This window comes from Ovis canadensis, chromosome 3 (genome assembly GCF_042477335.2).
Source record: "Ovis canadensis isolate MfBH-ARS-UI-01 breed Bighorn chromosome 3, ARS-UI_OviCan_v2, whole genome shotgun sequence".
Lineage (NCBI taxonomy): Eukaryota > Metazoa > Chordata > Mammalia > Artiodactyla > Bovidae > Ovis > Ovis canadensis.
This window is the reverse complement of record NC_091247.1, coordinates 93,642,916-93,670,516: the sequence shown is the minus strand read 5'-3', so window position 1 is coordinate 93,670,516 and position 27,601 is coordinate 93,642,916. Positions and strand designations below refer to the sequence as shown.

General features: G+C 57.1%; 1 protein-coding gene across 31 annotated transcripts in view; it reads right to left on the bottom strand.

The window, feature by feature from the left end:
* DYSF (dysferlin) overlaps window positions 1-27,601 on the bottom strand; it is a 227,982-nt gene that overhangs the window by 79,728 nt on the left and 120,653 nt on the right. For all 31 annotated transcript variants that reach the window (XM_069583650.1, XM_069583666.1, XM_069583664.1 and 28 more), the window contains 5 exons: window positions 14,556-14,649; window positions 14,017-14,094; window positions 5,566-5,747; window positions 1,974-2,114; window positions 1,133-1,162 (listed from right to left, as the gene is read on the bottom strand). In XM_069583650.1, coding sequence (XP_069439751.1) covers window positions 1,133-1,162; window positions 1,974-2,114; window positions 5,566-5,747; window positions 14,017-14,094; window positions 14,556-14,649 — 525 coding nt within the window. The remainder of the gene's footprint in view (window positions 1-1,132; window positions 1,163-1,973; window positions 2,115-5,565; window positions 5,748-14,016; window positions 14,095-14,555; window positions 14,650-27,601) is intronic.

The window sequence follows — 27,601 nt, the reverse complement described above, 5'->3', positions numbered from 1 at the left end:
AGGTCTTATACAGAACTACCTGCAAATGTGTCTGGGCTCCCTGCTGCTCTGGGCCTCCCTGGTGGCTCAGACAGTAAAGAATCTGCATGGAATGTAGGAGACCCAGCTTCGATCCCTGGGTCGAGAAGATGCCCTGGGAAAGGGAATGGCTACCCACACTCCAGTATTCTTGGCTGGAGAATCCCATGGACAGAGAAGCCTGGCAGGAGTCCACGGAGTCACAAAGAGTCGGACACGACTGAGCGACTCAACGTTTTCACTTCCCTGCCTCATAAGCAGGGAGGCTTCTGGACAGAGCCCAACTGCCTAGGCTCTCAAAGCTGCCGCTGGGCAACCCTTGGCCAAGTATACGATTCTCAAATCAAGTCAGCCCAGGTACCAGAAAAAGGTGTACATTTTTCATGACCCTCAGGAGAAGGAAGGGGAGGAGGGTGATGGGAACCAAGTCCCCATCACTAGCAGAGGAAAGAAAACTGGATCTCAGTGGGAACACTGAGCTGGGAACTATAGTCAGTTGATCAGACTTTCTGACAGATGAGTGATTCTGAAAGGGAAGCCCCTGGAGGGCTCGAAAATACCCAAGGTGCTGCACTGCCTCTCAGAGTTGGCTTCAGTAGGTCCAAAGTGGGACCCCAGTTTGGCATTTCTAACAATACCTACCTTGGTGATGCTATGCTAAGAACCACTGGCCTGAGTCAACAGTTCTCAGCTCTGGCTACACAGTCCCATCTCCAGGGCAGCTTTGAATGATACCAGTGCCTGAGCCACAGCCCCAAAAGATTGTACTGCGTTTGGTCTGTGCTGGCACTGAGCACTGGTGAGTATTAAATCTATCCAAGGGATTCTAACACACAGCCCAGCAGACAGCCACTGGGCTGGATGACCGATGTGGTCCCTTCCATCTGAGTCTTCTGTGATCCTTGGACTTCTCAGGGAAAAAAGGCAGGGAAGCCTGAGCTAGGCAGGGACCCCAGCCCCCACCCACCCTGCCCCTAAGACCTCACCCACACCTTCCTCGGCTTGAAGGCAGGATTGTGGTGACATGTGCCTACTGCCCTTCCTAGCCTGGGAGGGGGCTGCAAACACGGGGAGGGGGTGAGCTTGAAGAAGCAAAGTTAAGAGTGAGCCTTACCTCAAAACCAGGAATATGGTGGATGGCCGGCTAGGGTGAAAAAAAGACCTCTGGTTAGGCGCCTGTCACCCAAGGCCCCACCAGCATCCTTTCTGCCCTGGCCAAGCAAACACATTCCCAACCACAAGTTGACACTCATGGAATATGTCTGTGATTGGACAGTCCCAGGATCTGCAGACTATTCCTGGAAAGCCTCGGGATTCCTGGGAAGTGCCTGGTAGGCAGGTGCAGGGGAAGCCAGGTTAGCAGTATGCCATGTCCCCTCCAGACACTTCCACCACAGCAGCCTCACTTCTGGACGGCTTACATTTTAGAGGTTCACATCACACCAAGAGCAAATTTGAAGACACGGCTCTAACCCAAACCCCCTATTTTATAGCAGGGAAGTGGCTGGCCAGGGTCACACGGCTAGGCTGTGGTGAGCCAGCACTAGAACAGACGGCCTGTCCTGCCCTGTCCCTGAAGTCCCCTTCCCCAGGACAATTAGGCCCCCTAAGCAGAGGACAGAGGTCTTTCTCCCAGAAACTGTGTCAGGAAAAACACATGCAATGACCAGAGGACTTAGACATTTGAACACAGTTCAGATTGCAACTTTCTGCCCCAGTGTAGATCACGTCTTGATTTGGGTTGAGAAAAGATGGACAAAACTGGTTCCGGCAGGAGGCCTAAGATCCAGAGGTGGCCCTTCAGTGCTCTCCGCGAAACGCAGGCCCTTGGTGAGGGAAGAATGTATCCGAGGCCCCTCCCCTCCATCAGACCATCCCTTCGCTGGGCCTCCCACCCTCCCCGGCCAGGCGCTCCCGACCCGGGCCTCCTGCATCCAGACGTGGACCAGCCTCACCTTCTCTCTCTGGATGAGCTCAAAAGAGGCCAGCAGCTCACCGGCGGGCTGGCTGCCCCTCGTCAGTGGGAACCAGGCCAGCCGGGGCATCCGTTCCAGGCTTGGCTGGCAGATGCAGCGTCCCATGAACTCATCTACACCCTAGACCAAGCATGGAGAAAGGAGAGTCAGCGTCCCCCAGCCCCAGGTCTGCGGGCCTCAGAGTTGTCACCAGACCTACACCTGGCCACCTGAACTGGAAAGGGCCTCAGAAGTCAGGGCAGCCCCTGGTGCGAAATGGTAAGTTCTGCCTCCCTTAGAAGGATGTGAGGAAAACATGTGCGTGGCCCCATGCCACTGTTGCTAGAGCTGACTCCCATCACAGAGGCCCTCTGTTTGTCCAACTAGCATTCACCTGGCTTCAATTTAACCAAGTTCTAAGCCCATTAGAGTCAAAAGTGATAGCCACCTAGCATTTCCTGAATGTCCTCAGCAATACAAGTGCTTGACATTTCCCAGGACTTTTGTCTCTCCTATTCATTTCACCTTCAGACCCCCTCTCTTCCAGTTTCCACATGGGGAGACTGTGATCATGCTCATCAAATTAAATGCATCTTGTTAAAATGAAGTTTGCATCTTTTCATTCCTTTGCTCTGTGCCTTCCATGACCCGCAGTGCCTAGAGGCTGAGGTGTGAAGCCCTCCTGGCGTGGAAGGGCCGCTCGCTGGAGCCCACTCGCGCCCCCGTCTCATCCCTTCCCACACGTCTTCCACCCTAGCTGTTGCCCTCAGCTGGCCTCACCCCAGCCTTTACGCTGGCCATTCCCCTACCCTGCTGCACTCTGCTCTTCTCAGCCATCACCCACAGCCCTGCCCAAGTTCAACCCTTTGATGTGGACCCCTGGGACCTTGCTGACCTGTGAACTCCAGCCTTACGGTTAGCTTCCCCAGGACAGGGGCCACAGACAGCACCTGGGTCTCAGCCAGATGGTGCTGCAGCTGTCACAAGCCCTGGTGGCTTGCCCAAGGGCACTCATCCAGAAAAACCCCGGCCAGGGCTGGGAGGCATCCCTACCTGTGGTCACCTCACTGCTGGGGACATTGTCCAGAGCCATCTGGAGTGGTCACCAGCTAGATGGCCCCCTCAGTGAGGGAGAATCCAGCACAGACCCTCAGAGTGGGCACCAGCCACAGTGGTGGGGAGGGTCCCGGAGGCTCCCCTGGGCTCAGTGTTGCCCTTTAGTCACTGGGTCATGGAGAGGCTGGAGGAGGGGCATCCTTGCAGAGCCCGGGCAGCCAGGACTGCAGGAGCTCAGGGCGACGGATATTTGCCAACAGGTACAGCTTCATCTGACTATGTTATCAATAAGCAGGACCCCGGGGCCCACCCACCCAGGAGAGGCCATGGTGCTCTACCACTGGGGTCCCTCGCAGGCACTGGCCTGAAGGGGAGAGAGTGACATTTGCGTGACATTGGTGGAAGTGGAGGTGAGGTGCTATGGGAAGAGCGAGACCAAGTCCGGTGGCCTCCCGCCCACCCCATGCCAGCACTTGCACCTACTTCTGTGACATCCCCCGGCCAAGAACCCTGCAGTCCTGCCGCCTCCCACTCATTCCTGCCCCCAAGGTTCCAGGCCCTGAGCTCTTCCCCAAAAGACCCTTCCTCCAGCGGCTCAGCCCCCATGGAGCCAGCTTTTTCTTCCAAGGGCAGAGCCAGCAGGCCAGCCTCCCCAGTCCAGGCCTGCACTGCCCACTGTCACCTGGTGGGGGTGCCCTCACTGGCATCCACTTCAGCCACCCTCCAGTCATCACACCATCCTACCCAGTCATGGTAACTCTTTCTGGACAAATCTTTGAAACTTGGCCCCCTTCCCTTTCTTCCACTGCTACCCACAACCCGGGCAGGGCCTCTTGGCCACCTCGTGTCTCTCTCTCCCAGTAGCATCCCACCCCTCCTTTATAAAATGTTTCCCTGACTCCGCTACACCTCCAATCCCCTGACCTCTACTCCTTGCTCTTCCTTCCCCGCCCTGGCCCTCCCTCGTACTGTGAGAATACCCCCTGCCTCATCCCAACACCTCAATCTCACATTCCCCAGAGCCTGTCACATTCCAGCCCACCACTCTCTCCCTCCTGAACTTTTCCTGTCCAATACAGGAGCCACCAGCATCCAGCAGTTAAATTTACGTTTAGTGGATTAAACTGAAAAACAAGGAAAATACGTCTTCTCAGTTGGACTAGGCACATTTCAACTGCTCAGCAGCACACACTGTAAGTGGCCCTCATCTGGGCAGCACGCCTACAGAGCCTTCCCAGCAGCGCAGCAGGTTCTGTGGGAGAGCATCAGCCCCTGCTCCGTGCCCAGAAAGGACCCAGCTTGTGTCACAAGCTGGCTCTCAGGAGGAGCCCCCGCCTGTGGCCCCCAAGCCCCGGCTCCCTGGAGGAGCCCCCGCTGTGGCCCCTGAGCCCCTGCTCTGAGGAGGAGCCCCCGCCTGCGGCCCCCAAGCCCCGGCTCCCTGGAGGAGCCCCCCCTGTGGTCCCTGAGCCCCGGCTCTCAGGAGGAGCCCCCGCCTGTGGTCCCTGAGCCCCGGCTCTCAGGAGGAGCCCCTGCCTGCAATCCCTGGGCCGTGAGTCTTAGGAGGAGCCCCTGCCCTTAGGAGGAGCCCCCGCCTATAGCCCCTGAGCCCCTGCTCTCAGGAGGAGCCCCCGCCTGTGGCCCCTGAGCCCCGGCTCTCAGGAGGAGCCCCTGCCTGCGGTCCCTGAGCCCCTGCTCTCAGGAGGAGCCCCTGCCTGTAGCCCCCAAGCCCCGGCTCTCAGGAGGAGCCCCTGACTGTGGGCCCTGAGCCCCGGCTCTCAGGAGGAGCCCCTGTCTGCAGTCCCTGAGCCCCTGCCCTCAGGAGGAGCCCCTGCCTGTGGTCCCTGAGCCCCCGCTCCCTGGAGGAGCCCCCGCCTGTGGTCCCTGAGCCCCAGCTCTCAGGAGGAGCCCCTTCCCTGTGGCCCCTGAGCCCCCGCTCCCTGGAGGAGCCCCCGCCTACGGTCCCTGAGCCCCGGCTCTCAGGAGGAGCCCCTTCCCTGTGGCCCCTGAGCCCCCGCTCCCTGGAGGAGCCCCCGCCTGCGGCCCCTGAGCCCCGGCTCTCAGGAGGAGCCCCTGTCTGCGGTCCCTGAGCCCCTGCCCTTAGGAGGAGCCCCTGCCTGCGGTCCCTGAGCCCCGGCTCTCATCTGGACTGGGAACCCCACATGAGGGGCCACTCAGCCCAGTACAATGTACAGAGTCAATGCAGCTCTCCAGTAAGGAGGGGAAACCCAACTGGGATCTTATAAGCAAGCTAGAGACAGAGAAAACCCAGGCTCCCAACCCACAGCAAAGCACCCTGGCCAGATCTGTCCCTTTTCTCTCTCATGGGCCCAGCACACTTGCCAGCGATTCACGTGTAATTACTCTGAAATTTTCACCACTCTGCAGCCTGTGGGGTCGGGGAGAGGCCACCAGCCCCAGCCTCGGGAAGCGCCCATCTGGCGGGGCACCCATCCCTCCCAGCAGCATCTCCCCCTGGGTGCTGGGCCCTGGAGAGGGTGGCCAGTGAGGGCTGGGCGAGGGAGGCGGGCAGACTCACGTAGGTGTCGTGGTCATACAGCTCCACCACGATGCTGGGCGGCTGCTCAGCAATGCTGCTCGGCTCGCCAAAGATCTCGATCTCATAGAAGATGAGCGTCTGGTCCCAGGTGGGGTTCAGGGTGTTCTTAGCCACCACCGTCTTCTGGCTCTGGTGCAGGAAGGAGACGACTGCATAGGGATCTGTGTGGGCCGGGCACAGGGAAGGGAGACAGGACACAGCAGAGACCGTGAGAGTCGCCCGCTCAGGAGTCATGTGGCCACAAAGCTGAAGCAGGGCTGTGGCTGCCGCCCTGCAGCAGCAATGTCCAGGCTGGAGACATGTCCCAGGGGGGCTCTCCCCCCACCCCCGGCTTCTGTGAGCCAAGCTGGTGACAACCGCAGGGAGATGGGGCCAAGGTCCAGGAGAACAGGCCCAGAGATCTAGAGAGCTCCCCCTCTGGGCTCCTTTCTGGACTGGTTGCTGGGGGCAAAAGTCTAGCTGAAGGAGGTGAGAGCCTGGACGGTGCATTCATTTACTCATTCATTCATCCATCCAGGGTTTCCCAGGTGGCGCTGGTGGTAAAGAATCGTCTGCTAATGCAGGAGACATACAAGATGCAGTCAATCCCTGGGTGAGGAAGATCCCCTGGAGGAGGGCATGGCAACCCACTTCAGTATTCCTGCCTGGAGAATCCCATGAACAGAGGAGCCCGGCAGGCTACAGTTCATAGAGTCACAAAGAGTGGGACACGACTGAAGCAACTTAGCATGCACACACACGTATCTTCAAGATGGTTTGGAATTATCGACATTCATCCTGCAAGCTTTTACTGGGTGCCTTCTGCAGGCCAAGCTCGGGGCTAGGTGATAAAGACTGAGAACACATCTGGAGCAATACAAAAAAAAATAAAATAAAATAAAATTGCCATTTTGATCATGCTTTGAAGAATAGCAATGAGGTACAGTGGAGTGTAAGAGAGGAATCTAGCTTTATCAATAGAGGCAGAGTGGAGTGCAGAGGGAGGTGCCGGTAGACTGGCATGCCCAGGTCTGCATTTCCGCAAGCTTCTGCTGGCTGTCACGGGAGAACAGACTGGAAGGGGCGCAAGTGGGTGCAGGGAGACCAGTCATGACACTGCTGCCAGGGTTCAGGCAGAGGGGGTGGTAGCATAGACGGGTGGGGGAGTTAAAGAGAAACAAAGGGATTCGAGGGCTGTTAAGAGCTGGGGGGACAGTGAGGAGAACCTCAAGATCCCAGCAGCTCCCTGCCCCCTCCAAACTCCTTTCTAACCTGCCATCTCCAGTCATGCTGGCCTGGGACCCACCAAGAGTCATCCCTCTGCCTGGTCCCAAGGTGTCACTAGAGAAATTTCTAGGGCAGTGGTTCTCCAATGTGAGGATGCAGAGATATCACCTGGAAGGCCAGCCCCACCCTCAGAGACTCCTTCATCAGGTCTGGGGTGGGGCCTGAGAACTGACATTCCTAACAAGTTCCCAGGCGGTGCTGATGTTGCCTTTCAGGGCTACACGTGGGAACCAAGGCAGCAAAGGGCCATGGGACTGAGTGCATACAACCTGGGACAGGAGCGAAAGGCTGGGAGGAGGGGCTCTCCCAGCTTCTCTCATCAGGGGCCAAGGTCCAGTGTGCTGCCATTCTGTAAGACTCAAAGTGCCAGATGCTGAGGCCACGTGGACAGAGAAGTCTGAGGGTGCAGGAGGATGGATGCTCAATGCCTGGCAGGGCAGAACCCAAATGCCCTGCCACATATCCTCTACACTTGGCACCTTCTCCACCCCGCAGCACCTTGCACCCCACAGGACGGCCCCAGTGTGACCTCAGATGGCCTCAACACCAGACATCTAGTGCCCGGATGTCCAGCTGGTTCTGGGGCTGAGATGGGGAGGGGCAAGCCAGGATCCCTGTCTATAAAGAGACCAGGTGGCAGTCCACAGCCACTGCACAGGAGGCGGCGGACAGTGACCATCGAGGAGGTGGAAAAGTTGGCGTGAGCATGGGAGGACTCCCATCAAGGGACAGGGTACAGGATTGTGGCTATTGCCCAAGGGGCTAGTTTGAAGGGTGACAGGGGGATCTGAGTTAGGAGGCGGAGGCTATGGGCACTCACTGGCCAAACAACACTGGGTTTGGCTAATGGGAGGCAGCCACCAGGCTAAGACCAGTTTGCAGCCTTCAGGCACAAAAGCACAGTGGGGTGGAGGAATTCCTACAGGAATCCTGGAGGGCTTCCTGTAGGAAATCAGCTTTGAACCTGACTCTGGCAGTAGAAGAGGGCATTGGGAGGACGCTGGCAGAAGAAGGGGCAGGAGAGACGTGTCCACCTCTCACCACCTCCACCTGGTGGAGGCCTCCCTGGCACGGGGCTCCCTTCCCATGCACCAGCCTGGCAGGGCTGCCCGAGCCATTCCCTTCCTGCCCCTGGCAGGGCCCAGCGGCGTCTGTGCGTTTAATGAAACCGTCTGGCTGTGATACCATCAGCTCCAAGCTCGGCAGAGAACCTCTCCCCGGTTCCAGTAAAGGAAAGAGGGTGCGTTCCGATAAATAAAACCATATTAGAGAGCCAGCGAAAAAGCCCCTTTTGTTCCCACCCCCTGTGCTTCCCAATGCTTTATTTTTATAAGCACGGGGGCCCCAGACCGAACGCGTTTACACAGAGATCACAATTGCACATTGTGGCGGCCGGCACGCTCTATTGGTGTTGGCAGCACCCCCCACGCTGGCCCCCGAGCAGGCGACTCCTTCCAGCAGCCCCATCAGCGCAGGCAATGAGCTCAGCACGGGGGAAGGGAGGGGGCGGCTTTCAAACAAAAATCACCCAGACCCACACGCGCGCCCCGCCCGCCCAGGGGAGGAAAAAACACACAACAAAGGCATTGTAAGGAGCGGGCCTGGAGGCCTGGGGCCTCAGACACTGGGCTACTGTGTGCCGGGCCCTGGCCTCTCCCCACACAAGGCCCAGCCCCTCGACAAAAGAGAAACAAGGGGGGCTGGGGTGTTGCTGAAGCAAGGTGGTCAGATGCAGGGAAGCCAGACAGACGCACAGACACAAGCCTCTTCCAGGAAAGCCAGGAGGAGGGAGAGGCAGGTCTCAGGAGGGGGAGGGCAGGGGAGAGGCCGGCTCTTCCCAGGGCCACGCTGGTAGGTAAGGGCTAGCATCAACCTCCAGCCTCACCTGCCAAGCCGCACGGAGATCCCCCTGAGGCGGAAGCTGGATTGGAGCTCTGGAGGACCACAGGCTGTCCAGGGAGCTCCAGCCAAGAACACACAAGGGTTCTACAGGAATTCAACACCGTGGGAGGCCCCAGACAGCTGACTGCTGGACCTGCAGCCCTGTGCCCCAATCTCTGCGACATTCCTGGAGCTCCGAGGAGGACCCTTCTCCAGTCACAATACACTCCCTCCAACAGCTCAGACCACCAGGGTGAGGGACAGGACAGGAGGCGTTGTACCCCTTGTCAGAAAAAGGGGCTTTGCCTCAGAAAGACTAAGTCTCCAGTGCCTGCTCACACATGCCTGGGACCAGACTCCCTGACTCCAAGTCAGTGCTCCTTCTTCCTGTCATGATCAGGGTAAAAGGCCCCTTAAGACAGGGTGGAGTAGATTGCTAGTAAGCAAGGCAATGCAAAGAAAAACTACAATACAGCAGTATTTTTTCATATAAAATTAAGAAAATTTTGTTTAGATTTATAAAACCCAGTGTTGGCGAATAGCTGATGAAATAGGTATTCTCCTTTATTGCTGGAAGCAATTCAACAACCCTTTAGGAAAGCAATTGGGCCGTATGCCCTGAACAACATAAAACTGTTTACACCCCGTTTCCCATATTCCTGGGAATCATCCAAATTAACCAAAAAGCTAATATATGAACCAAGATGTTCACTCCAGCATTATTTGCAATCCATCACTCGTTCAATACACAGTTATTGACTGACCAGCACATGGTAGATAAGCACAGTGCTTTGAATATGAAGGCGCATGAGACATGCTCCAGACTCTTAAGATCATGACTGCTGCTTAGAAATGGTAATTAAACATCAATTATAACCCAAGTGATGTGCAGCTTCCTAGCAAAGTGTTCAAGGCACTAGGGGTTGCAGTAGGCTGTGGAGCCCGGTGGCCTCAAGTCAATACTTCCAAAGGAGGCCTTCCCAAGTGTCAAGAATAAGGAGGTAACGAAGACAGACCAAGGAGAAGGGGGCATCCAGGCACCCAGGACAGCATGGGCAAGCCTGTCTGCAGCAAGGAAGGGAGCTCCCCGGGCGGCAGGAACAGAGGACGAAGGAGAAGGCAGGCAGGCAGACCACAGACGGTGCCAGATTCACACCGAGCTAGCTGGATTGGATCCTGTCGATCACCGCTTCCCAAAATATGCTCTAAGCAAGGCGAGTTCTCGGGGGAACGAAGGAAGCTTGAACAAGTTGCACGGGCTCCTTTCCTGCAGCCACCCCAGAGCCTTCGGTGCCACTGTGCACTGTAAATGGCTAAGCGTGCAGTGTTTCCCAGCCTCTCTCACTCAGGAACCCTTTTTAAGTGGAGCGTTTCACAAGCCTCCAGTGCACCTTGGAAAATAGCTTCTTAAGCTCATCGGGAGAATTCCCCCAGCCAGAGCCAAACTTAACAGAAAGCTGTGCTTCAGAAGAGGGGGGTGGGCTGTGACTGGAGTCCAGACAGAGGAAGCCCACAAGCAAGGACTCCTCAGCCCCACTCAGGACAGAGTCTGGACCTAGGGGGCCCACAGAGGTGACCTGAGCCAGGGGGCAGCCGTCGTTCAGCAGACCTCACTGTGGCCTGGCCTGGCATCAACACCCCTCAGGACCACCCAACTAGCATGTGACCTCCCAGGAACCATGAGGCCAGCAAAGAGAGCACTGGACTCTCTACTTTGTTGGCAGACACCCCACCCCCATAAATTAATAACTTGGCATTTGATCCACAAGCCTCTCATTTTCTTCACTAACCAAGCCCGGCCCCTGAGCCCACTGACCCACGACACTTGCAAGGAGGAATTTCTGGGGCCTGAATCCAAGGGTGGTGCCCTGGACTATGAGCTGCCCAGGGGTCCTCCATCGTGGTGGCAGCTCTGGAAGCAGAGCTTGTGGCTCCCTCAAACCACACGGGTGGTTCCAGGCTTGGGGAGAAAGCAGAGAAGAACTCCCTGGAGTATAAGTGGGCAAAGGAAACGGTGTCCTCCCCAGGCCTCTTTGAGAAATATCCGTCCACAGTGATGAGCAACTCAGCTCTGAGCACTGGTTAGAGCCACACTGCTGCCCATGACGCATGGCATTAAGGACGTGTGGTTTCTAGGTCTGGAGTCCTATCTTCTCCATTCTAAATAGATCCAGTTTAAGTCCAGATGCTCACCCAGCAGTGGCAACCCTATCCCAATGTAAGTCATTTGAAGTAAGCATCAGTTCACATTTTTTATACCTAATCACTACCTTGGCCACACACACTCATAACCACACAAACACAGGCCACACACACCCTTCCAGGGGTCCAGAGGATATGTGCCGGCCCTCCAGGCAAATCCCACTGAGGCAAAATCCTCAGCCTCCCTGCACGGCAATATCGCCACAAGCTCCCTCCCCACCTGAGTTCAGTGTCACTCAAGTGTTTCCTGGGCAATTCCTGTATGTCCCCCACACCTTTGGCCAAGGAGAAGGAAACAAACACAGCACCAACCTTGGGGCAGTCCCAAGGCCACACCACAAGGGACAAGCAGAGGTCACAGCCCAGAGCCACGGGAGCCCGCACCGGGAGAAAAGCCGGAGGGCTTCCCAAGGAGGGCCCTCACGACCTCAGACACCAGCAGACCGGCTGGAAGGTGGGACCAGTGACACACTCTGCCGCACTGGACCCTCCCCCAGCCCCAGACATGCCTGATCCACACAGGAGTTTCCTCTGAGAAATGCCAGCCGGTGGCCGTGCACAGCCTCCAGCCGCCAGCCACCCCAGGGTCAGTTCCAGGGGAGAAACTGCTTTGGTTTAGGGTTTGGGAGTGAAAATAAACACTCTGGGTTTTATAGGTTCACCCGTGTTGGCTGCTGTTTTCCTTTCCAGCAGCTGCTCAATCAGGCCTTTCATTCAGAAGCAGTGGCCTCCGAGGAAGCCCTGGGCAGTGCCCTCAAAGCTCAAGGGATGTTTATTTGGGGGCGGGGGTGGAGCTAGGATGGAAAGTGTGACGTCTCCTGCGGGCGGTACCAGGCTGACCCTGCCTGCGGTCCCCAGAGGTGCAGGTCCCCCAGGGGAGCTCCCCTCCTACACGTCTGCCACAGTATGGCCCACGGAGAAGGGGTCCTCCACCTGCACCCCACTTCACTCCTCCCACACCTGCACCCCCACCTCTCACACTCTCCCCTGAAGGAAGAGGAAGCAAGACGGAATTAGGCCACTTCTCTTTTCCTCAGGGTAGGTGCTGAGTGTCAGAAAGCATCCTGGCCGCGGTTCCCAGGAAACCGCAGTGGCAGAGATCGGCCTCCCACCTGCCAACGCCCCTGCACTGCGCTTGCACACTCTCTCAGCACCCCGAACCCAAAGCACAGAAGAGAAATGGCTCCATCCACCCCACGTCCAGCTGCACGGAGCTAGAGAAAAGGCCACTGAGAGGAGAGGAAGGTGAGGAGGTACCGCTGCCGGGGAGGAACTAGGGTCGCTCCCCAGGCTGGGGAGGAGCAAGACCTGGAAAGGGGCATGGATGGGTGGCTGTGAGCTGAGTGCCAGTCTATGAACAGAAGGCCACTCTCCCAGAGGAGCTCAGTTCACCCAACTAAGCACCAAGCGTTTGGAAGCGGGGCACATCACTTGTCAGCTATTTCAGCTCAAGCAATTTAGTTAACCTACCCAAGTCTCAAGTTCCTGGTTGGTAAAATGGGGATGTTAAATGCCTACTTCATAGAAGAGTTGTAAGGGTTATATGAAATAACACCAGTAAAGTGCCTGGGTTCAGAGTAAGCAGTCAGTGTTAGTTCTTTAGCGCTACAGGTTCAAGGTAAGTCAAGGTCTCTTCCTTGAGGAGCTCAGGGTCATGGAGGGAAGAATGTGGCAGAGACACATGGCAACTGATCTGTGCAGGGGGCAAGGGCTCTGGGAGAGGCGCTGGCAAGGTCCTAACCAAGTACTGACGGGGGGACAACCAGCTCGGCTTGGGGAAGGGTCAGAGGGCATGTGGGCTGGGTCTTGAAAGATGAGTGGGAGTTCACTGGACCAAGAATAGGGAGGGACTGTGTTCCAGGCACTGACACAATGGCCAGAAACGTGGAAGAGCCAGACAACTTTGACAAGAGTCGGCGCAGCCAGAGCCTAGGGGAGACAGACCTAGGAAAAGATGAAACTGGCGAGGTCCACAGGGTCAGATCACAAAGGAGTCGTCCACTAGGCTAAAGAGTTCTGGATTTATGTGTTGTGAAAGTGAAAATGTTAGTCACTAAGTTGTGTCTGACTCTTTGTGACCCCATGGACTGTAGCCTACCAGGCTCCCCTGTCCATGGAATTCTCCAGGCAAATTCTTGCCTGGAGCGGGTTGCCATGCCCTCCATCAGGGGATCTTTCTGACTCGGGGATCGCACCCAGGTCTCCCACATTGCAGGCAGATTCTTTACCATCTGAGCCACCAGGGAAGAAGCCCATTTGTATGTTAGGATCTGTTTGAAATCAGGGGAGTGACAGGACCAGATCTGTCTGGCGTGGTGTGGAAAGTCACAGGGAGGCCAGGAAATGACCAGCGTGCTCAGATAAAAGGGCATGGCCAGTGCGCGACAGCAGCCACAGTGCTGGACAGGAGGGAACAGTCTCCGAGACTCGGGAGCCAGAATCAACAGAGCTGGGCACCTGCTTGTTTCCAGCCTGATGGGCAGTACAGGCACATCGAAGCGATGCCAGGACCAAGGGAGGAAGTAAAGGGGGGCCTGGATCTGGGGGAAGGGGGCCCAAGGAGTTCGTTTGGAACCAGATGAATTGCGGTGACTGAGTCTTCCAGAGGAGACACTGAAAATACAGCTGGGTATAAGGGGCTTCTAGAAACTGAAGACCTGGAAGTTTCCCTGACATGAGCAGTTCCTGGGTTGGTAGGGGGACCCTAGTGTCCAAAGAAGAGAACACACGGAACTTCTCGGGGGCATCAGGCTCAGGGGGCAGTGAAGTGGTTAGCAGGAACAGGTAGAGCAGAAAGCTGCAGGAGACCAGGAAAGAGGGGTGTCCCAGGGCCAAGGCCAGAGGGGCTCTCAGGGGGCGACAGTCAGTACAGCCAAACCCCACAGAGGGATCAAGGAGGCCCCTGCAACCCAGAGACACAGTGGGCTTACAGCAGCCCCTAACTCCACAAACCGAACAGACACAGCGCCCACCCTCGATCAGGGGAAGCCCAGGCCACGTTCCCTGTGGGCCGAAGGCCCTACGACTCTGTTCCCAGCTCTCAGTTCCTGGCCCCTGGCTCTCCCCACTCCCCCCACCTACCGGAAAAAGAGTCCTTGTCCATTGCAGGCAGATCCCGGGCCTGGTACATGTAGCAGCGTAGATGGTAGCGGTTCCCATCTGCACCAGAGAAGAAACAGACGCCGAGTGAGGGGCTGCGGGTGACAGGATCTGGGGCTGGAGGATGGAACGTGTCTCTAGGAAAGCAGTGGACAGGGGGGCTGGACGATAGACTACGCGTGCTAGGCTCTCAGGATCAGGAGAGCAGACCACAGCCCAAAGGCGGAGCCGCAGAACAATGCGTCCTGGGCCCTGGTGAGCACTGGGGAGGGGCAGGGAAGGGGGAAGGGGTCAAATGAACCACAGGGACGGCCAGAATGCACCGCGCCTTGAACGCTGGACTTCAGGCTCAGCGTTGACACATACACCACACATGGACACGCACACGACACTGACCCAGCAACACAGACGCAGCGCTTCGCAGCCCCTGCACATACACCTGACCACGTAACCCACACAACCAGGGGCGTGAGAGGGACCCATCCGTGCCACCCCCGCAGATGCCTCCAAGCATCACTTACAGTCAAAGATGCAGGAAATCGTGGGTCTGTTCACACCAAAACTCAAGGTGGAGACGGACACGGAATCTTCACTCCTGTCATCCACCACGCCACCCTGGGGACACAGAGCTGGTCACAGCAGATTCTGACCCCAGAGGCTGGGGGTGGTGGGGAGACCGGCTCAGATAGTCAGGTCTCCGGGGTCCTTTAGACAAGGCTCTAAAGCGCTAATTTCACTCCAGATCCCACTGTCGAGTCCACAGGGAAAAGTCTCTCCCTTTCTAGCGGAGACTAGACAGGCCAGAAGGGGGTTTTGAGTTGTTCCAGCCTAAGAGGTTAGAGTTTGATAGGAGGAAGGACTCAGGGGCTCTCCGGGGTGGGGGTGGGAGTGGGGTGGAATCCATCGGGGGTCTGCCCAGGGTGAGGGGTTATGGGGAGCCCAAGTCTGGAGGGCCTCAAACAGCATCTGTCCTCCCCTGACTGGACACAGGGCTGGTGTGGGGACACACAGACACGCAGCTGGGTCCCCAGCTCTGCAGAGAAGCTGTGCTGTGTCTTCTCATCTCTTACCAGCTCCCACTGGGCTGAGGGTCAGAGGAGCCGAGCCTGGGGACAAGGGCATGGTGGGGGGTGGGGGCATCTACACTCAGGCTCAGAAGCTCTGCATCAAGCTAGATGCCCAGTCCCCGCCCCTGTCCTCGGTGACCACGGGGCCATAAATCGCCTTCCCTGGACCACACGGCCCGGTGCCCTGCATCCCTCCACCACTGCCTCTGCCACATGGCAGCCCCTCCTCGAGGATGAGCCCCAGCAGGAGTCAAGGCCCCCGGAAAAAAACAGGAAACGTGCCCATCACACGGCAACCCGCCCTTCCAGACCTGGCCTTCTAGGACACCAGTTCCACCAGCCTCTCATGGCAGGAGCCCAGCAGAAGGGCCAGGGAGAGCTGGGCAGCCTTCCTCTGCCACCCGCTCCCTCTGCATGGCCCTTCCCCTCTCCCCACACTGTCATCCGCCCCAGCCCCTCTTCCCAACACCCAAGCACGCCCACCCTTGAAAGAAAACCCAGCCTCCCTTCCCATGGCCTTTTCAACCCACCCAGGCCCACCCAGAGTAGCCACTCCCCAAGGCCTTTCTGCTGGGCCACACTGCCCTCTACCTAGCAGCAGCCAGCTCCCAGGAATCTCGACCTCTCCTCAGGCCCTGCAGCTACACCCCCACCCCCACCCCCACCTCCCAATACAAGAAGCACGGCCACTGACGTGCTCCTCCTCTCCAAACATGCCCACCCTCAGGGCCTAGCTTCAGGCCCCTGGTCCAAGAAGCCTCCCTGGATACCTGTCCCCTTCAATCATGTCCTACCCTTTGTGACCCCATGGACTGTAGCCCACCCGGCTCCTCTGTCCATGGAATTCTCCAGGCAAGAATACTGGAGTGGGTTGCCATTTCCTTCTCCAGGGGATCTTCCTAACTCAACCCAGGGATCAAACCTGGGTCTCCTACACTACAGCCAGATTCTTTACCATCTAAGCCACCAGGGAAGCCCCAGGTATCTGTAAGCGTGGGAGAGTTCTGCAGTGTCTGTCTCATGGGGCTGCTTGATTGTTAAGAAGATGAATTATATGCTGTGTTGGCACACAACTTGGCACGTAATAAATCAATAAATATTTGCTATTAATGATCTTATGAGAGAAATGAAGCGTGGGGTGGGGTGAGGGGAGAGGTCATAAACTATGAAGTCAGTAATTGTGCTCAGGGGTGGTATTCATATATCCTGTATTTGGTCAAAATTATTCCAGGAGTGGGAAAAGTGGGCATTTCAGCACAAAGCCATCGTCCTGGGCAGAAATCAAAATCAGTGAGTCAAGCAGTCTCTCTCTATACACACAGACACACACACACACATGCACACACATGCACACACACACAGGAGAGCAGGGAGGGGTGTCACACAGCACACACGTGAGAACCCCAAAGCCACCACACTCACAGTCCTCGCTCTTGACAGGCGTGAGCCCGGCCCCGCCACCCTTGCCAAGTCCAACAGCTAATGGGTCTGGTAACAGGGTCTAAAAGGCCACAGGTGGGACCCGACTCGAGGCCCATCAGGTGCAGGGACACCCAGGAGAGCAGGCCAGGAAGCTAGGAACAGGGTGTGACCAGCCCCCAGGTGCCACAGGGCTCAGTGCCCCCAGCAGCTCATACCCCTTGGGGTGGTGGCGGGGGGAGGTCTGGAGGGATTCTGTAGCCCCTCATCTCAGCCAGCCACACACACATACGCACTCCACTCACAAGCAGGGCGCTGAGGGGAGTGTCAGGAGGGAAGCCACCTCTGGCAGCCACAGGCCCCATGAGTCCTCTCCCCCGGGGGCCTGCAAGGGCCACCATGCCCCACTGAATGGCCTGTGCCTGGGGCTTTGGCAGCACTTTCTGGGTCTCCGTCCAAAGGCACAGCTGCCTGCCTATGATGAAAGAAAGCATCCTCCTCCCTGGGGCTTCCACGAAGGCCAGGCCAGGTGCCTCAGAAGCAGCTCAGTCCTGGCCCACGGCAGCCCTGGCACCAACGGTGACACCCTTCAGAGGCAGAACCGCGCTTCTCCAGATATGGCCCTCTCGCTGCCGAGGCGCCGCCACCCGCCCAGCCTCCAGAAGGGGCCCGCGGCTGTCCACCCCGGTCCACAGGGCCTCTGTCCACCCCCACCTGCTGCCAAGGGTGGGAAGAAGCTGGGAGAACCAGGGCGACAGACACACCTTGAGCCGGGCTGAGGGGCCCCTGCTAAGCTCAGCGGCCCCCGAGGAGCTCCAGTCCTGAAGTCAGCCTGATTTTCACACTGGGCACAATTCTACCCACACAGCAGCCAGTGTCTTTACGTCCTCCAGCCCCATGACCCACCTGGGGCACCTGGGCTCTTCACGCGTCCCCTTCAGACCCTGGGAGCAGAGTAGGGGCCAGCCCTCCTCCCAGTCTGGCTGCAGCCTCTTGCACTGAGTCTGCCGCGGTCAGGACACTCACTCCCAAAGGCCCAGAGCCCTGCTGCCTCCACGCGCAAACCACCCCCAGGGCCCCCTTCCCACCCCAGGCCTCTTGCACAGTGATTCCTCTGCTCTACTCTTTCCCTGCCTGTCTCCTCAGATGTCCAGTCTCACCTCCAAGGTCACCTTGCTGGGAGTTGGGCGCCTCCCAGATGCTCCCAGGGGCTCCCACAGAACCCTTACTACATATACCACCTTCCATTGTAAAGCTCTATTTTCCTTCTCTGCTCCTCTCACAGAGAGCTCTGGGCAGTTCCCACCGTGTACCCAGCAGGACCCTCACCCACAGTGGCGCTCAGGGGTAACTGGAGGAAGGGTGAAGGGACGAAGGAAAGAGCACACACCTTTCTGGGGAGAGCTGACGATGAAGGCCAGCCCACCGCCCAGGTCAGGGGATCAACCTGCGCACTAACACAGGTAATCCAACGTCACGCTTTTTCCACTTGGAAGAGTACTTTCGGCTTTCACGTGTGGACGTGCACAGCTCACGTTCAGGGAATTTCTCTCAAAGCAAACCATGCAGCCTCATGAAAAGCTGGTTTGGGAACTTCTGGGAAGCATCTCCCGCCCGCCTGCCCTCCCCTCTGACATTCCGCTTGTGTTTATTAAACACGTGCTTTGTGCCAGGTCTTTCCCACATTCCAGCTGAAAAAGAGGTACTGCTGCTTGTGGAGACATCAAATGTCAGCTCCCCAGAGAGGCCACCCCATCCAAATGTCGAAAGCCATGCTCACAGCCACACCAGCACACACCCAGCCCACACACCCCAACCCCACAAAACAGCCCTCCACTCTCTTCTTCAGCTCTCCTTTTCCTCACAGCACTCACCACCCTGCTATATGAACATTTTTGTTTCTTGTCTCTCCAGGCTGTAGAATCCAGGCTTCACAAGGGCACTGCTGTGTCCCCAGAGCCTGCTACAACACCCAGCATGGAGAAGCCCTCAGCAAACATTTACTGATCAAGGAATAAAATCCAGGCTTGAGCCCCCATCTCCTATCTCATAACCACCCGTTTTCTGGAGAGAATTATTTGGGGCTAAAGAAAATTTCTGGGTGGAGACTGATTTGAGGGATGGATACCCTGAGACAGCAATGGTGTCGGGAGAGAGGAGAAGCGAAGACCAGTGGAGGTTCAGCAGAGATGACCCAAGCTGCCACCCTTGGCATCCATCCTCACCTCAGAATCCTGCCAACACCTTACCACCTCACAACAGGGATTGTCACTGTTCTGTCCTCAACGCAGGCGAACTACAGCACACACAAGCAACCACCGTGCGGCAGAAGAGCGCCCTGCAGCTCCCTGACACTGCAGTGCCCGTGCGCAGAGCAGACCATCAGGGCAACTCACTCACTTTACAGACCCTGAAGCTCGACATCAAGAACATCAGGCTGTCAGCCCCTGGGCATCGAGCTGCATGTCACACACTGGAAGGTGGGGGGAAGGTGCCTGGAGCTCACCACGCGGGTCAGAGGAGGCAGCTGGGGATGCCACCGGAAAGTCCAGTTCCTGGAACTGATTCCTCACCGTGAAGTGGCCATCGTGGAAACACTCACCTCGATGGGCTACTGAGGCAAATGCAGGGGTTTCCAGTCTTGGCACTGCTGACATTTGGGGCTGCATAACTCTTTGTTATGGGGGCCGTCCTGTGCATTGGATGTTTAGCAGCATCCCTGGAAGCTACATATTAGATGCCCATAGCTGCCCCCAGCTCTCTGCTGTAATCACCAAAAATATCTCCAGACACTGTCAAATATCCCCTGGGGGTAGGTGTGGGATATAAATTGTCCTCAGCTGAGAGCCACTGGTGGAAATTAAATGAAATGTACCCGCGGCCCTGGACAGGTACCTGGCACATAATCAGATTCAGCGGTGCCAGTTTCACTCTTCCATCTCACCAGTCTCACGCTAAGCAATACCTCCCCCCTCTTAATCCCGGTCCTCTGAACCCTTTAACTCTGGAATCCACCACCATCCCCCTGCCACAGGGCCTTGGCACTGGCTGTGCTCACCACCTGGAATGCCCTCCAGACAAGCTAACTTGAGTTCTTTCCTCAGCTCAGTCTTCAGAGGCCTGGACACTTCCTAGACTACTGCCCTGCCTTCGTCAGCAGCCCCTGCCCAGATTCTCCAGACATCTCTGCTGCATGCGTCCGTCCATGTGTGTAAGTGAGGCACGCACATTTCTTCATCCCCCGGCACCCAGCCCAGCGTCTGGCACTTAGTAGCATCCAGCGAAGACTTATCACACGAGTCACCAGCATCCCCACCCTAAGGTATGTGCACAGCGCTCAGGTCTACGGTCCCAGGAAAAGGGAAAGAAACTGCATCAGACAGCACCTCACACTTTCCTGGCGCTCAGAGTCAGATGTCACCCGACAAAGAGCAGGATGTAGGCTCACTTACCCCCCAGAAGGGGCCATTTGTAGGACGGAATGGAACAGAGTGGGCCCCCTGTTCAGGAAGGCTTCCAGGAGGAGGAGAAAAAAGAAGGGTGCTGAACAGGGGTAACAGCAGCACGCTGAAGGCCTGACCCCCCCCGCCCCCAAGATCAGGGAAGACTTGGCTACAGGAGCTAGGCCAGGGCAGGGCAACGTCGGGAGAAGCAGGGCTGGCTTCCTCGTGCTCTCACTAGGACGGAACCCTGAGCAGAGCCAGGCTGCAGGGGCGGCTGACGGTCTGGTTTCCACCCGCCCACCTTCACCCCCACTCCACACTGACACTCTTCCCCAGGCCAGGCCCGGGGCATTGGGTTTCCCACAGTCACATTCCTGCCTCCATAGCTCATGCCGATGTGACTCCCGGGCTGGCGCTGGCAGCCACGCGGTCTGTGGCCACGCACTCGGTCTTGGGGCTAGCTGTGGGAGGGAGCCTGCTGCTCACCCAGGGACTGGGCGGCCTCCAGCCCGTGGCTGCCCCGCTGGCAGCCACGGCTCCCTGGAGGTGCCTGGGCTCAGGAGGGTGAGGAACTCTCCTTCCCAGGTGTACCCGGCTCCTTCAGGCCACCCCCCGAGCCAGGGGCCAAGCCCACCTCCTCTGCTGAAGGCGGACATGCCGGGACCCCGGCCACCACACCAGGAGGAGGTGGGGAGGTTCTCCGGAAACAAGCAGCCTAGGAAAGGGCCTCCTTGACCCACCTAAAGGGGATCCAAGACCAAGCGCCAGACCGCTGGTGTTTCTGAAAATCTTTCTGCACGTGGGCTATCACACACATGCCTCCTTCCTCTGACAGCACTCACACCCCACACAGGGCCCAGAGGTCTGGTTCAGGATTCGTAAAGTGGAGGCAGGGAGGAGCAGAAGGGGCCAGAGTCAAGGTGGATGCCGCAGAAAGACAAGCTGAGCAGCAGGGCTCAGTGAGTGGGAGACAGAAGCACAGAAGCCTCGCTCACGTGGTCAGGAAACGGTGGAACCCCCCAGGTGGCTCCAGGGCCCCCAGGGAGACCCTGCTCCAGCAGAGTCAAGCATGTGCGCTTCAAGGGCAGCCGCACACCACCCCCGCCTTATGCGAAGGACTCAGTTCCTCTGTAGGATGGCCAAAGAGACAGGAAGCGTGCTGCGATGGGGAGCCCCCATCCTTTGCTTTAAGTAGACAGGATCAGGAAACCCTCGAGAGGAGCAGGCGCTGGAGCCGGCTGGCACGACTCAGGAGAGATCATTAAATCTCCGGCCATTCGCAAGCCATTTGTTAAACACAGCCATTTGTAAAAATTAAATCATAGGAACGTGTAACTTCAGAAATTTTTTTAAAAGAAAGGTAATAAATCCTCAAACTCATCACTTCCAAATTACCCCACGACCTTTGTGAACCTGCTCCTGACGTGCTTTCCATCTAGTGCGTCTGTGAGGTGGAAACTCTGGATGAGCGCTGTGTGACGGTGAGCTGTGCCCGTCTCCTCCCATACCCACGTTCTGTGCCTTCACACTGATACCTTGAAACTGGCCTTGGCACGGATAGTTACACCATATCGGCAAATGCTACAGACAGAGCTGGATTTGTTCTCTGAATGTTTTTCCAGAGAGCCAGTTGTAAAACAGGCCTCAGGTGACCCGCCAGGATCTCTTCTTCACCCTGGGCTCTGCTGGGACAGGCAAACAACAAATGGCGATACAGAGAAGAGTGCGCTAAGCCCTGCACAACCCCACCATTATCCGCAAGACTACTCCATAAGATTCAGTGAAGAAGAATTACTACTTGAGGAAATACCACCCAAAGAATCATTGCTTGTTTCCTCTGTGCCTCAGTTTGCTGCTCTGTAAAATGGGAGCGCTGATAAATACCTACCTCTTAGGATTGTCAGGAGGCCTAAATGAGATAGCACATGAACAGGGCAGAGGGCACTGCCTGAACAGTTGTTCAGCTTTGTCCATATAGGGCCCGAAGGCTCTGCTGCAGCCCCTCAGTGTCTGCGGCGGCATGACGACGGCCACAGACCACGCGCACAAGGACAAGCGTGGCTGTGCTAACACAGCCTTGTCCACGCCAACAGGCAGACAGCCGGACTGGGCCAGCGGGCCACCATTTGCCTGCGCCTGCTCTGTAGGGGAGGTGGTTATTTTCTGTGCTGTTACCACCTCCATACGTTAAGTGAGAAAACTGAGGCCTGGAGATTCACGTGTTCCTCCGGGTCACCTGGGAAATTCGCTGGCAGAGCCCAGGATCTCCCGGGACACCCTCAGGGCTCCTCCCAGCTCCTGCTTTCCTATCAGAACTCAGCACCTGAGCAGGGATCTGGGTAGGATGGGACTAAGTGCCAAGTCAGGCCCTGGGGAGTCCATACCCGTGTCCCTGCCCAGGCTGCCTGGCCCCAGCTTCCAGGGAAACCCCACACAGGCCCACAGGCCAGGCCAGAGGAGGAGAACCCTGTAAAAGAGGAAGCTCTGGAACACACAGCCCTCCCTTCCCAATCAGGGCTGATTGCAACCTTAAGTGGAATAGCAGGCAAGTGTGCAACCCCATTTAATTTACAGCTGGAGCCAGGGCTTGAAAGCAGCTGTGAAACTCCTTACAAAGCTACTGGCTGGCCCCCCGGGAACTTGAGAGTGGAATTAGGAAACCTGGAGAATCCACAATGCCACGTGTGGGCTGGCGCGAGTGTCTGTGTCTGTGTGTACGTGTGTGTCCCTCCAGGCTTTCCAGGTCTCTGAAGTCTGCAGAGCACACTCAAATGGGTATTAGGCCATGCCAGAGTGCCTCCGTAGTCAGGACAACTGTACATCCTGGTTGGCCTGGAATGGTCTGAGCTTAGCCTGTTTTCCAGCATGAATTTTAAGTCTCTAGATCAGACAATGGGCTTCCCAGGTCACGCTAGTGGTAAAGAACCCTCCTGCCAATACAGGAGATATAAAAGATACAGGTTCTATCCCTGGGTCGGGAAGATCCCCTGGAGGAGGGCATGGCAACCCACTCCAGTGTTCTTGCCTGGAGAATCCCCATGGACAGAGGAGCCTGGCAGGCTACAGTCCACAAGGTCGCAAAGAGTCGGACACGACTGCAGCAACTTAGCATGCATGCAGACCAGATCTTAAATTATAAGGTCACCCTAGCAACTGCGGACGCAGACCCTCATTCATGCATAATGGCACACATGGGGGACACCTGTCACATTCACCCCACTGTAACACCCAGTCCAGGCTCGCCTCCGTGCTGACATTCTGTCTCAGGTCCATGGACACACATGTTTCAGCAGACACACTCAGGCTTCAGCATCCAGCTCGTGAGCAAGGTAGACCCCGAAGTCCGTGTATTTAGAGGATTCACTCAAGTGGTCCTTCTATGCAGGGAGCCAGCAGCCCTCAAATCGCCCCACAGCACAATACCAGGTGTGACAAGTGCTCCACGAGGACATTCAAGAGAAACAGAGACACCTTCCAATGGCCCACACACCCAGCCAGGGGCCTTGGCCACTTAGTAAGGCCAAGGCCTCTCACCTCCCTGGAACTGCCCTTGCTCAAAGTACCCACTCTAGGAAGCATGCCTAGGTGCCCTGCACATGACGCCAGATTTCATCCGGGTCCAGAGATGGGCCTTGCCCTCCCCACCCACATCTGACCTCCTTTTCAGCCAGTTCAAACCCCAAATTACTCCTCTCTGGCACCAACCTCTCCCTGACCCTCTTCCTAGCATTTCCAACTCCCCAGCTGCCCTTCTCTGCCCCTGACTGGGGCTGGGGATTCCTGCCTCTATGGGTCCTCCACACTTCAGGTCAGGACCCATAGAGACAGGGCCCTGCCAACCAATTGGAGGCTTCATGGCTGGAGTCAGTGGTGCCAACTGCCCAGGGAGGGCACGCTGCCCGGCTACAAGATGAGGAGGGGGCTGCACCCTGCCCAGGAAGTTCCCTGGGACCCCACTCAAGGGTCCTCTATAGGGGAGGACTTCGTGCCTTAACAGCAGTGGGGAGATGAACCTGGGAAGCCTGCTGTTCTGGCCTTGGTTCTAGAACTGACCCATGCCGTGCTGCAGGGCAAACGCCTTCTCAGGCCCCAGTTTCTTCTGGGGTCACATTAGGGCTCAGAGTTCTAGAGCTGCGCTATCCAACAGAACTTTCTATAAAGACGGAACTGTTCTATACTGTCCAGTGGTAGCCACTAGCCAGGCATGGCAGTTGAGTTCTTGAAATGTGGCCAGAGTGACTGGCGAGCTGAATTTTCTTATTTTAATCACTTTAAATGTAAATTTAAAGAGCCACACCTGGCTATTAGCGTAGTTCCGGAACCTCAGTCTTCCCAACCATAAAATGGGTATAGTCATAAAATCCAGCCTTCTGGGGTCACTGTGAGGATGAAATGAGACAATGAACATATAGCTCTCAACCTGGTCTTTGGCACAAGGCAAAACAGATTTTAGTAATTTTTACTCTCTTTGAGATCCTAGCTTTTCTTGAGAACTGGAGAAAACCATAGGCCTCACCCTTACCCAACACAGACATACACACTGCACACACCATATACATCCATACACACCACACACGGGCTTACACTTCGGACACACGTGCACACAGATCACACGTGCACACTCACAGCTCTGCACCCAATGTCAAGCACCCAGGTGGAGAGTGCTTCTGAACACGTAAGTTCCTTCCAGCTCTAAAATTCTCCCGGGCTGAGGAGCGCACTAGCCGAACCTGCATCTCCTCCTCCCTGCCCAGGCTCAGGCATCTCAGAAAACCCTTCTAGACTCTGCAGGCGGAGCACAGAGACAGGGCTCTGGAAAAATCCTCGCGCAAGGAGGGCAGGCCCAGGGCAAGGGCCACAGGACGGATTCTGTGAGCTCATCCCCAGCAGCCGTCACCAGGGTTCTCAGAGAAGCCGGTGGCGTCGGGAGGGGGTGACTGGGTCGGAGCCGGCGGTGGCGGTGGCGGCGGCAGCGAGGGGTGTGGGGCGAGGAGAGGGAGGCTGGATGGAACACGCTATAATAGCAGCTTTGTACTCTGCTTCCCAGCTCCCTGGGAACGCCAGGAAGATTATGAAACCCGGTGTCTTTGGGAATGCCAGGATATTAGCTGGAAAAAGAATAATACGAAAATAAAATAATGCTCGCGATGGAGACAGCAGACGATTAGCAGACAGAGGCAGGGCCTCCCGCTCCGCAGAGGGAGCCAGGCTTGGCCCCGGCAGAAGGCTTCAGGGAAAGGCTGCCCGTGCTAATGAGCAGACAGGGCCTGCCTTCCAGCGAGACGTCTTCAGGAGCGGAGCTGGCAAGTGAGGCCCGGCCTGCTGGTGGACTCATGGGCCAGGGGACAGGCGGTAGGAGGCAAGGGGGCGCCATAGGCCTGGCCCTTGGGCCCAGACATCCAGAAATGTCAGATTACCAGCAAGGCCACCTGGCCACCACCCACAGTCCTAGATTCCTCCAAGCTCTGCCTCCCCAGGGCCTCCTCTAAGAAGCTCCCCTCATTAGACGCTGTCACTCTGGAATGACTCTCAGTCTGTACTTCAAAGATGCAGATTCTGTTGGGCTTATTTGCATTCAGATGTGAATATCCCTCTTCCTAATCAGACAGGGGTTTCCTATGAGCCCGGTCCATCAGGTGGATCACTAGAAGAAAAGATCACCTTCTCCCACGAAGAAACAGGGAGGACATGTCACCTTTCCCTGCCTCCCTCTCTAGGACCCTGGCCACACACCTTCAGCCCGGAAGAGACAGCTCCCCTCCCTCAGAGGGGCATTCAGTCAAGTAGGGGGCCGATGTGACCACGTCCCTCATCTTCAGCTGCTATGCAGCTGACATCCCGGCTACTCAAAGACAGTCCTGAGATCAGCATCCCTGGAGGCCTGTTAGAAATGAAGACTCTCGAGCCCCACTCAGACATCAGATCAAAAGTGTGCATTTTAACAAGATCCCTAGATGGGTCCTAAGTTCATTAAAACTGAGAAACACTTCTTTACAAGGGTTACGACTTCGTTCCTTACAAGAACCCGTGGATGTAGTGATTTTCGTAAGGAAGGTAACAGAGTCGCTAAAGAGACAAGTAACCTATCAATAGTGGAAGCAGAGGAAGCAGCATTCAAACCAAACCAGCGCCATTTGGAAGCCTCACCCACCCACTTCCACACTCCTGCCAAGGGAAGCAGCAGGCATCAGTGACCAGTGGGCAAAGGCCAGTACCTGGAACAATTAGATTGGTCCTGACGTCCAGAAAACCCAACCACCCAACCGTCTGCCCTGATGCTAGAGCATCAGTTCTCCCCGGGATGAAGGACAGCAGACTCGGGAATGGGAACCCAGGCTGTCCCTGGTCCTGGCAGGAGGCAGGTAAACATGACCGTGGAAGGACAGTGTGTGTGCGTGTGTGTGTGCGTGTGTGTGTGTGTGTGCGCACGCGCACATCTGTGTGTGTGTGTGCTCTCATGCTGATGAGGGGTGGTCTTTGGCTCAGCTAGAGTGATCTAGTCAGTTCCTACCCAATGGGCCTGTGGCCCTGTCCAAATGCTGGTCACACCTAAAGACTGTGTCTTCCAGTCTTCACAGACCCAGCCACTCTGACCACTGTCCGCCTCTGGCTCCCTACATCAGCAAAGCTCTCCCACGACTCCAGGCTTCACTGCCTGATCTCTTCCACAGATCACAGGCGGCTCACGTCTGCATCATCCCCAGTCACCTTCCCACTTGACTTGACATTTGATTTCAGGGCTCCCTCACAACATTTTCTCCCACGTAAAGAGTAAACGGATTGGTTTCTCAGTTCTGGGAAATGCCCGCCTTCGCTCTCCCAGTCACCGAGCCATGAAAGCTTGGCAGCGGGTCCCCCAGCCTCGCTCGCCTTCTTCCCCTCGATCGCCGCCAGCCCCGGAGCCGTCCACGCTTCCCTCCACGTGTCTCGGGGCCACCTCTGGCCGGGCGCCCTCTCTCCACCCAGCCCCTCCCTCCCCTCGCAGCTGACGCTCAGCCCCCACACCCCCGGTCTCCCTGCCCTGGGGCCGCCTGGCAGGCAGCCGCCAGATCCATCTTCCCCACACAGCACTTCACGTCTGTGTCACGCTCCCCAGGGCCAACCGGGAACTCATCACAGCCCCAGGCCCAGCCACCCCACTGCCTGGCGAGGGGGTAGCCCTACTGTCCATCCGGCGGAGCCCCTGACACCCACCTGACCCTTCCCTCCCCAAGCCTTGCCCCTCCACCTCCGTCCATTCCACCCTCTTGGCCCCCACCTCAGAGGGTCACCCCCTCCCAGATCTCTAACCAAGCCTGCTGGGGGTCTCGCGATGGAAGGCTCTCCCTCCCCAGCCGTCCTCCATGGCTGCCCGATGAGGGCCCTAAAACCCAGCTCTGCCAGCGCGCTCCTCCTCCCCTCGGCAGTCCACTCGCTCCCTACTGCTCATTCAAGAGCGCGTGGTCATCTGCGCCCTGCGCCCGGCACCGTTCAGGCTTGTTTCCTTCCCAGATGCTCTTCTCCCCAACCTGGTGGGGCTGTCGGGCCGCAAAGAAAAGGGGGGCGTGGCCCAAGACAGTCAATCAGAACATTCCGTTCCTCGCCCTCGGGCTCAGGCACTGGCGTGGGCACAGGGCCCAGGAGAGCTGGTCAGTCGCA